Below are 11,253 nucleotides of genomic sequence, written 5' to 3' on the forward strand. Positions count from 1 at the left end.
TTCTCGGTTATAGGTTGTTCTGACGTTCAAAGCGTTTTATTGGCTGCTTTATGGATTATCTACGCCTTTCTCTGCTTTCCGTTATATGTGCGCCATTTTGGCTCTTAATATTCAATAACGACCGCAGTTCAGTGATAACCACAAGGTAACGAGCCAAAATGAAGACGCTTAGTTGATGTTGTGCCATTGTCCTGAAAGCTCTAGCGAAGTGCTGATTGGTCTACCTTGAAGTGTCAATCTTTTGAGTGAGGAAGAGGCGGGATAAACCGTTTAGCGGTGGGAGTGGGAGAGAATCAGAGAACAGCGAAAATAGAAACTCATGGCTTGGTAGGAGGAAATTTCCAAGAAATGACGAAGTGAAACTTAAGCATTCGTCCAACCCTATTTCTTACAGTCTCTGGTCCACCCACAAAACAGTGACGTACGGAAAGTCACGCAAATTAAATTCGTCAACAAATTGGATTTTATGCGGTTATTTATTAGGCTTGACTTTTCTACTGTGCTTTTTCTACTCTAAACTTGAATGCAACAACGTGGAATTATAGACAATGAAAGGCTAAAACAGGTGTACTCAATATGCGCATTAGATGTAAAATGAACGGCATTTGATATCGGGTTCTTATGTAACTTGCATAATCCTAGACAAATGCGGTTACATTGTTGCTAATGATATTTTCCCGAACAAATAAAACGTGCAAAACATAATTGTCTGTAGCCAACCATCTGTTGACTCTTCTGTGATCGTGTTTATTTGTGCGATTCAACTACCTGTAGCACGTACTTCTACCGAAGTCAGTTTTCGGGGAATATGCTTTTTGAAGTGCTTGCACTCAAAATTCATCAGTAAAATGTTGGATGACGTTTGTGGGCTGCTCAGTGCTGTTCATTTTACTGACGGAGTATTACCTCTGAGATTGATGTTTTATCTGCAGCCTAAATGGCATCTACTTTCTGTGGATGTATGGATTTGTGGTAAACTGCAAAATAAACGGACTCGGTGTGCAGTGTAGCAGGAAGGCACTGTTGCACCCGGGCTCAGAGGGTTTTGCTAGACATTTCCTCAAGTTGCATTTTCCTATTACCAACTAATTGCTTTTATGAAGGTCACAATTGATCATTAATTGTATAATTAGTCATTACCACAGCTCAATGTCTGCAGTGATCCCACAGGGATTTATATGGTAATGCAAGTTAAAATCACTTTGGTCCAGTGCCCTAGATAAACTGGTGTCCCTACATGACACCTGGCTAACAAAGTTGGAGGAGGAAATGGACACAAGGGTTGCTGGGTTGCTCATCCTGCTAAGGCATTGTTCATGTGTGTAGATGGGCTCCAAAGCCTGGGGTGCATCCCAAACAAGTAGCCAAGTGAATAACAGGACCATGAAGTGCCTCCCAAAAAATGAGCACATGCAGAAGGGAGGTCTGAATACTTCCTTAGAAAATACACATAACTGTAACTACCCAGAAATGGCTGATTAAATCTACTCTTTCTAAATAGGGACGACATGAGAATTGTAGGCATATTTGTAGTCCATTGGAGAACTTGCTGAGTATATGTTAAGGCCATACAACCTCTTCATATCTATATTTACTAGAATAGCCTGTTTAAGCAAGATGCGGACATTCAACGCAACAACAATCTTCCTGTATATTTTCCAGTCATGTAAGAAAATGTGAATACATTCATTAAGTTTTTCAATCATTACAGGTAACTTTCCAAGCAAATGTCAAACCTACTTCATCAATATGCATGGCAGGCATCGGCCAGAGCGGTGGTAGGGTCATATGAAATGTTTCTCAAACAAAATTGATTTATTGTCGCATTTAATTTTCATCAGAATGTGTTTTTGACTGCCTGGGTATTACTGATCAATATTTTAAAAACATTTTTAAAAAACCACAACCACTTGTTTCGTGAGAAATTTAACACGTAGTTGGAAAAAGGCCACCGATTCCAATTTGAGTCAAAATACTACTTCTTCTGCAAAAATTTACAGCATTCACAGATAGAAAATTTAGTTGGTGCTCTGACACCCAATGAAACACTCTTCTCTTTGGGTTCAGTGGATTCATGCCATGTTTCATCTCAACAGTCCACCAGCTTAGCCATTATTTCAGTCAATTTGACAATGGCTTGCCCCATGGGGGGTGCCTGGGTTGCTGAGAGGCTCATTTTCTTAAAGGGGAAGCTAGTTTTTTGTAATGTAATTTCAGTCTTAGTGTATGTTTTCAATTGGTTCAATCAGTGTCTGTGCACTATAAACTATATCCTTAAAACATAGAAAAGTTTTTGATGACCTACCGGCTTTATAATAGCAGGTAACGGGCACTGGGTTCGACGTCACGTGTTTCCGTTTCTGAATTGGCAGAAGATGGGTGGTGGGTAAAACAGAATGGGTATAAAACACATTCCAATTATGGTAATGTACAAAATAATATTAAATAAATGACCACAAATAATACCACACTGTGGTATTAAACATAAATGTTTATTATTCAAGACCAAGACTGGAACATACGGCCATGTTTTCTTAACAAATTATATAAGCAATTGTTTTTATTAAAATGCTAGTGAAACACGGGGATATACTGTCCCTCAATACTATTGTTTTTTGTCCAATTTATTTCCAGTTTCTTAGTACTATTCAGTGATTTACGTGGCTTTTTGTAGTAGGCCCTGATAATACACATGGCATGAGAAAAGCAATGTAAATGCAGCTAAAAATCTGGATCAGCGTAGTTAATTAAACTATGTTGCTAAAAACAACGATTGCTGCATTTCCTTACTACAGTAAATAAATGGAAACATACCCCAAAATTTGCTGCAACATGAGAGCCAAAAGCTTCCCAGATGTAATTTCAGTTCTTTAACTCGATAATAATTGACAAAGAGATTTATCAAAATATTGCATGTCATGTACATTGTAAATGTTTTGATTTTTTTCTCAGTCCTGAAAAAGCAGTGTATGAAAACTGTACATTTCAGTAACCAGTAGACTGGAGGCTCTCCACAACGTCACCAGCAGGTCTACAGAGCAGAGAATGTGACCCAACACATCTCCAGGGATATGAACCAAGCTGCTCGCGATGTCTTTCAGGCTATAGTCCACTTCACTGAGTGAAGGAATGGCTTCCCTCAGCATTCACCTGTAAGCGGAATGATTGCTTGGGGAAATCAGTCGACTGGTAGTTTTTACAAGTTCCCCACTTGACCAAAGGTCTTCTTCCAGGACGCAGATAAGAAGATGATAACAGTTGCTCAAATATCTTTACCTGGAGCAGAGGTCTGTGTCCAAAAGAGTCTGCAAACTGACTGATGGATTTTTTTTTTTTTTTTGAGGGTGAGGGGAGGGGGCTAAATGGATTGGATGGCACTCATGTTATTGGACGGTGATGGACGTGTCCCAGCTGCTGCGATTCACGATGAGGTCCTCCTCGTGCTTCATGCTTTGCAGGAGGTACTTGATCCCGGCTTTGACTCCCGTCTTCACCCCAGCCCCCAGAGCGTAGCCGGCCACGCCCGCCGCGCCCCCGGTGACGGCCATGAGGGCGTCGGTGCCCAAGTCGACGGCGCTGAGGATGGCCCTCTCCTTGGCCGTCTCGGTGCAGTTGACGGAGGCGTAGTAGACGGCGGTGCCCAGGCTGTAGAGCGTGCTGACGCCGGGGATCCACTCCACCACGCTGTAGACGCGCTCCTCCCGCTTGTCCACGCACGTCCCCGGGGCGTGGCGGCGAACGCGCCCTGGCGCGGGCTCCCGGCACTCCCGGATCCAGCTCTCCGAGCCCGGGGTGGTGGGCACGATCCGGCCGCCCCTCCTCAGCACCGCCCGGTACCGCCCGGGGCCCGAGCCGCCGGACACCCCCGCGCACTGGGCGCCCAGGTTTTCGCAGGTCCGTACCGCTTCCCCAATCCCGCCCTCCTCCCCCGCCGTGTCTCCCAATAGGAAGGTCCCGTTCACCCTGGTCCACCCCTGGCATCTCCCCCGCCTCTCGTCCCCGCCCTCCACCGAGCCGCGCTCCGGTGACTCCCCCGTCCCGCCCAGCTGCTGGATGTTGAACATGATGGCCTGCAGGTGGCGCTCCTCCTGGGCTTTCCGCGTGGGTGGGGGCAGAGTGGCGGTGGCATGGGGGTGGGCGCTCCATCCAATCAAGTCATTGATCTCCAGCAGAAGCTCCTCTGTGTCGCCCATGCCCAGTCGCTCAAACAGCTGCAGTGTCAAAGTCTTGGCCTCCTGGGTGCACCCGGACACCCCCAGAACTGGCACCAGGGAGAGGCCGAGCAGCTCACGGGGGAAGAGAGCCAAGGAAGTGCCCCCCAGGGAGGCGGAAGCCAGCAGCTCCTCGCAGCTGGCATTGCCCCGCGGGGGGGCGGCCTGCACCTTGTCCCGGAGCATCGCCGTGACGATCGTCACCAGGCGCAGGGCCGCCCGCTCCCTGTCTTCTTCCTCCAGGGACCCCTCACCCAGCCCCAAAACTCTCTCCCCCGCCCCTAGTGGGGGACCGTGCTCCAGAGGTGACCCGGAAACAAAAGACTTCCTCTCCTGCTTTCCTTCCTCCTCCTCCTCCTCCACAGCCAAGCCACGATGCAGTCCGTCGTCCGGGCCAGACGGACTTTGCGCGATGGAGAAGGTGGGGTTGGTCAACAAGAGCCGGACCAGGATCAGCCAGTTCAGGTTTGGATTCATTGTACTGCCAGAAAGCAAGTCCTCCCCCGACTTCAGGAATAATCAGGTGGCTGAGAATGAGATGAGAATTATTTAACACTTTCTAAACATAAACGTACATTACATTGTATTATACGCACTTATACATATTTGTGACAATTTGCTCTGCTATTGCCTGGTCCCAAAAGTAAAGCAGAGACTTTGTTGTGGAACAGTTCTCTAATGGGATTAAGCATTGGTGCGGTTTCAAACAAGCAAATGCAGCCCCAGGCCAGCTGCTCTGGACCCGTCCGTATGATCACTCCGATTCTACAGACGTTCACAAACACCGCTGCCTTGGTCTGCGCTCGAAAGGTTAGTGATCCAAAATGACCTCGCAATACTGCGAAGCTAAGTGGCACAGAGTCAAAACATTTTTGCAATTGCTATTTCCTTTATTTTTATTTAAAGTTCAAAACTTTAAAAAATGTAATGTTTGTTCGCTGTCAGAAACTTTACTGACAATAAAATGCTCAACTTCACCCTTCAGAACATTACGCTGCATTCAGTATAAAAGATGAAGTCATAAAAATGGAGTTATTAAATATTAATTTTTGTTTTGTTTTATGGAAATTGTTTTAATACCCCATTACTATTTTACTCCTCTGGCTAAAAATCAAAAGTGTATTCTCCAAATGTCACCTCATGACAAATGTCACCTGTCATCACTCACCAGGAGCAGAGGTATCCCGAGCCCGCTGTTTTCCCAAACCAGGATGCCCGAGTATGTCAGAACTCTTGCCCACAGGGGAAACATATAGAGATCACGTTTTTCACAGTCGCCAATGGGATTCTCATGATAAAGTCCCCCCTCTCTTCCCCCAGCCACCCCCCCCCCCCCCCTTTTCGCTGGCCTCCTTGCTCAATAGCGAGGACAGGGCTGGAATATTGATTCACGTGGAGAGGGCCCATGTTTTCCAAAGGGGTTTTGTTTGTTTGCCCTCCACGTTCTCTCCCCCACTGCCTGGAGAGGATAGGGGGCTTTGTCTTTGACCCAGATACTCGCTGACTGTCTTCTCTCGTGCCAGAAACGGAGGGTTGTTTTTTTTTTTTTTTTTTGGTGGGGCCAGCTGGGGTGACATCTTCATCAATCGATCGTTTCGCGGGGAACGGGGGGCGCCATCGCGGTGAGAACCGCACCATGTTCCCACAGAACAGCCCGCGTTGCGCGCGAGCAAGACCCAGGCATGCCGACCGCGTAAGAAAAGAATTCAGTCCCTTCCTCTGAACTGAAGTGGGGGTGAGGCAGGAAGGCACCGTCTTTATGAATGCCTTACACTCTGTGAGGAAATGCGCCTTCATTATATAGATTCGTACCATAACACTTAGCTTGTTATTCGTTTTTGACCAAGAAAACCATGTTTCCAGTTGAGGGTGGTTTATGCGAACGCATGAAAAAATTTCTTTATAATGTGTAGGGTAAGGCTGTTGGGGGTAACATCATTGTGCACTGTAAAATGTCCAATAGGGGCCGTATGCAGTCTGCAAGAGTTGATTTAACACTGAACATTTTACTGTACTGTACCGATGTTTTCATTTCAACTTTATAAAAGTGGGTGAAGCCCTCACAGAAGTCCAGGTCTTGTTTTCGCAGGAAAAAATGTGCTTGCGACCCAAAAAAAAAAATTGTGAAAGCGTTATTCGTTTTGTTTATGTTTTTTTTTTTTGTTTCGGTTTTTTCTGTAGATCTGAAGAAATTTCAAAAGTTCACTTGGGCATGGTTGCTCACTACACCTAGCAACCTCTCTGAGGGAAAGTAGTCGCCGTGATTGCGGTTGTACATTTTCCAACTGAATTAAATCAGGACAGAGGTTGAAACAATCGCCATTTTAATTGCTTCAGTAAGGTGTGGCCCTTTGTGCACAGAAGTATTCTCTGATTTCGGCTGAGAAAGCTGACACTCTTCAGGCACTGAACCAAAGGGGAGAGCTTGTTCACTTTCAAATGAAATGGCAGTGGGAAATCCATTCAGACAAAGAACTTGAATGACCAGCAACAAACACTAGGAATGGCAGGAAAAAGCTTAACGATGAGATCTTTATATTAGCAAAAACGCTTTGTATAAGTTTAAGAGAAACAATGGATGATTGCCTGATCAGTCAAACTGTCAAGCTGCTGATCAGTTATGCTCACTAGAGGGAGCCGTTTCATTTTCTGTTGGGAGAAGCGGCCCGCTGGCTGCAGGTGGAATTTGTCCAAGACGAAGTGACAAATAACCAAGTGAGGTATGGATGAAGGACAGTGGGGAATCTGGCTGAGATACTGTAACAGCTGCAGAAAGAATACTTCTGGCTGAGATGCATTAAAAACCATGAGAGAAGGACACATTACAGATCTCCTTCATGAGAAAGCAGTTCTAGCACTTTTTTTGGGGGGCAGGGGGGGGGGGGGGTTTGTTAATCGAATTAACAGAACACGACACAGGAGGTATTCAAAGAGTGGGGAGGGGAGAATATAGATATCAGAGATTCATTTGGAATGTTTTGAATTTTGTTGGCCAGAAACCTACCTGAAGCAACATGGGCTAAGATGAATTAGCCTTTATTGTTTGTTTGGCCCTGTACTTTTTCATGCCTGTTGCCATCCTTTAGAAAACAGAGGGAACGCTGTACTGTGTCTCAACTAATATGGGCTACTCGCCTCTGGATGTACAGTTCATTTTTAAACTACAAAATGTGATGCTTGAACCCAGGGGTGTAGCTAGGAATTCTGGGCCCCTGAAAGAACAGGAAACAAACTGAATTATGTTTAGTTCTGGGCCCCCCCAAGCCGTGTGCCCCTAGAATCGTCTCCATCTTTCATCCCACTAGTCCTGCTTGGACCTACTGTTTATTCGTCATGGGCACATGTTGTTCTATAGGCTATTGTAGTGTTTCTCAACTCTGTTCTGGAGATCTACCGTCCTGTAGGTTTGCACTCCAACCCGAACAAAGCACACCTCTTCCAACAGCTAGAGATCTGATTGAGCTGCTAATTATTACAACCAGGTGTGCCAAATTAGGGATGAAATGAAAACCTATGGGATGGTAGATCACCAGGAACGGGGTTGGGAACTGCTGATGAGTGTCTTAAACCTGAAAATCGGGTAATGCTACAAAGTAGTTGTTGCTACAATTGGCACTGTACTCCCCAATACAATACAATCTTATTTTAGAGCAAATAATGTTAAACTATTATCCAGGGAAAGAAGAGTGTGTTTTGGAAAAAATTAGGCTAGGCCTACTCAACTTTATTTCCCGAAAGAACTCCATCATTGTCGCAAACTACACTGGCACAGCTGAACTTTAAAGGAAGTCCATAATGGACTCGCTTGATGGATCTCTTAGCATTGTCTGTATGCTACGGTCTTCGTAATAACTAGAGGAGACTGACTAAAGCAAAAGAGGCAGGAAAGCAAGATTAACAGGGAGGAGCTGATCAAGCCGGCCGTCTTAATGAAGTTATAAGAGGGTGACATCCAGTCAAATGCTACTCTCCTCCGCTCTTCATTCTCCCGGAAAGAAAATAATTCATTTATGTAGAGATGGAAAAATAATCACTCTAATCTTTTGAATTGTTTAACTGTAAAATTACTGGGGGAAGGACATGGCCCTGCTGAATGCATCGATAGATCTCATGTCCGACTCGTGTGGACGAGGGATAGCTGTAGGCTAATCTCGTTATGTTGCTGCGTCAAATGTCAAATATGATTGATAATTGCGCCCCCTCTACTAACACGTTTTACAACCAACGATAGCGTACTCAGCTCAAACTTCAAAGTACAGCAAAAAGAATTAACATAATTGGATGAGACGGTTGCTCCGAAATAATAAAAAAACACACCAAATTATATTGGGAAAAAAAAACTCCCGGGATCTGTTCAATGAACAAACAAACATTGCCGTCTCTTGTCTCTGAAGTGGCCATTGTGCGGCCACATAAAGACCAAGCCTCTTGATGAGCCGTGGGGCTCACAATGCCACGTTCATGATACATTTCTGATACAAATGATCTGCTTTGTATCACAATAAGATACCGAATATGAAAAACGGATAAGTGTCCCTTACATGATTTGTCGTTCTCGCGCAATAGGGAAGTGGGTTTTATATTGCGCCACATCGCATCACTAGCCATTGTGTTCGGCAGACATCCAGCGTTTCTTTTAGCACTGGGGAGGGGGGCATCTGAGGGACCATCATCTTCAAAGACAAGTGGATGACGTGGCCCGAATCCCTGTGTGCGTATTTTGCGCTTAACTGTGTTAAAGATATGTCGAAACGTCCGTCGATAAGTCGCAACAAAGCCCAAAAAACAGCCATATGCATTACATGCGCGTTGTGGAACCTTCTATTGGTGATTACCACGTATAGATATAAATACAACAAAACTTATTTTTTTATGGATTTCAGGGCAGATACGAAGAGCATGTAGTTGAGATGAATACGTGTCACTTCCACCACACACTTTACAGGCACAGAGGTACAGAAACCGCGAGGCTACGAAAGTGACCGCCAATTTATTCCAACCGATTGTCCAAGGGAAAAACCCCTCAGGAAAAATGCATTACTGGCCCTGAAAATCTTCTTCGCGAATTAGCTTAATTACGAGTCTTTAGCAGCGACATGAATCAGCCATAAACAAAGGATGTCTGGTCGATCTCGCACTGGAACTGAGCCCGATAAACGCAGCCAAACGGACTTTCATCCTGCCAACTGAAATTAATTTGACACGTTATTGAACCCGTTCATTTATATATAGAAAAAGGGTGTGAATGCTCTCGGAAATTAGTTTCGAGGCGCAGCCACACTTGGCGCAGAGCCCGCGGAACGACGTGTGAACGCAGGAGAGGGTGGTCCAGATCTTGGCGGAGGCAGCAGGATGGGTCGCAGGGCACAGCGGAAAACGGCAGGGCAGGAGGGATAAATCCTCGTGGGAACGAGGAAGAGCCAGCCCCGTGTCACGTCATTCACGTTACCATGGTCGACACGAGTCTATGGATGCGAAAGGCCATCGGACTAGGTTACATTGAGGACTAATGGCATACAAAACTGTCGCTGTTCAACAGTCAGTTGTATTTTCAACCAGGTCTCTTGCCATTCACACAAAAAGAATGTTGTCTGACCACAGTGACCTGTTTGAAAAAAGTTGTTTAAGCCGGAACAGTGGATGACTAAGATCAGTATTGGGTTTGATTATCCTTTAGTCCTCAATTTCTACAATGTCCATCATGGCTAACAGGGGCTACTGGATTGTGTATCCAGCTAAAGCACTAGTTCCCAGTGTAGTCATGTGCCCTATGGTGCATTGAAACCTGTCCGCATCCGTACTGACTTGCTAGGGTGCCAGTGCCAACAGTCTAAGTTGACAGGGGAGAGCAAGGATATTTTAGGAGAGGTATAGTCTTTCTGAAGCATTTAATTAAGTTAAACGGTCTGGTGTCCGTATCAGTGCCAGGACAGAGTGGGCGAGTAAGCAGTTTGCACAGGAGGTGGTTGAATGACAGACAAGGCAGATGGCTGACAGCGACTGACTGAGTGTGAAACAAAGGCAAACACACTAGCAGGTAAAATGTTCAGCAGTGGTACTCCACCCAAACTGGGCTGTTGCCACTGTTAAACAACTGGGCTGTTGCCACAGCAGCTAGAGTTTGTGGTGATGATGATTATGATGATGATGACATCGATAATAATTAGTCAAACAATTAATTAAATTGTCAGGTTTACTGTGGTTAATCATGATCAATTGCACTTGTAAAATTAGCTAATTAAGCTCTAATTAGAGTTTAAATATTAAAAAAAAAAAAACATTAAATTGTTTTCAAATGAAATAGCAAGCCCTTCAATCAAACACATGTAGCCAGTTTAAGGGCACTTACAGTTCAGTCAAACCAGACTTAAAGGTCCAGGAAATCTGTGAATTTTACAAATGACCCAACAATATTTATTTTTTTTAAATGTAGAAAAGCTTGCGCCCTTCATGGGCTAAACAGCAGTGGGCGGGGTTAACTAGGTACAATGCACATCAGTAAAACACTACGACCGGTGAAATCCTTTCTACTTGTAATACGCTTTTTTCCAAAAAATTAAGAGACCCACAAGAAATGAGTTTAATTTCTGGAGGCCCACAGGCACTGCAATATTGCAATAACCCCAACAGGTAATATTTTTAGTTCACATTTTCATGAGGAGGACTTCACCAACCATCTACAAAAACAACGTGGCTTTGCTAAAAAGCTAGCGCTGGTCCGTGGTACAGTGCCTTCCCTCCCTTCACCTCCCTCAGAACTGTTGCTGCTAGTGCCACTCCCAGTGTTTGTAGAACTGATGGACCAGTCAGTAGGCCTACCTTTACCTAGCCATAATTAAATAGCTTTCAAGCTCAGATATGTGGAATTAAAGGCTTTCTTTATTAGGGTGTATTGTCCGGAGTTTGAGACTGCTGTCAAGTGTAATGTTACTGTACAGTAACGGGGTGTTACAGTGTTGTTACGCATTGAATGACCCGCAGGTCTAACTACATGACGGTAAAGCCTAGCCTGTGTCGCTTTCTTTTGTGTTGTCGGTTACTG

General features: G+C 45.0%; 1 protein-coding gene across 1 annotated transcript; it reads right to left on the bottom strand.

Moving 5' to 3' along the window:
- Positions 1-2,473: 2,473 nt before the first annotated feature.
- On the bottom strand, positions 2,474-5,509 carry apof (apolipoprotein F). Its single transcript, XM_035387116.1, has 2 exons — positions 5,380-5,509; positions 2,474-4,738 (listed from the first exon to the last, which is right to left on the bottom strand). Exon 2 carries the CDS (start codon positions 4,686-4,688, stop codon positions 3,384-3,386), a length of 1,305 nt encoding a protein of 434 aa, XP_035243007.1. The 5' UTR covers positions 4,689-4,738; positions 5,380-5,509; the 3' UTR covers positions 2,474-3,383.
- Between the last annotated feature and the right edge of the window lie 5,744 nt (positions 5,510-11,253).

This window comes from Anguilla anguilla, chromosome 13, assembly GCF_013347855.1.
Source record: "Anguilla anguilla isolate fAngAng1 chromosome 13, fAngAng1.pri, whole genome shotgun sequence".
Lineage (NCBI taxonomy): Eukaryota > Metazoa > Chordata > Actinopteri > Anguilliformes > Anguillidae > Anguilla > Anguilla anguilla.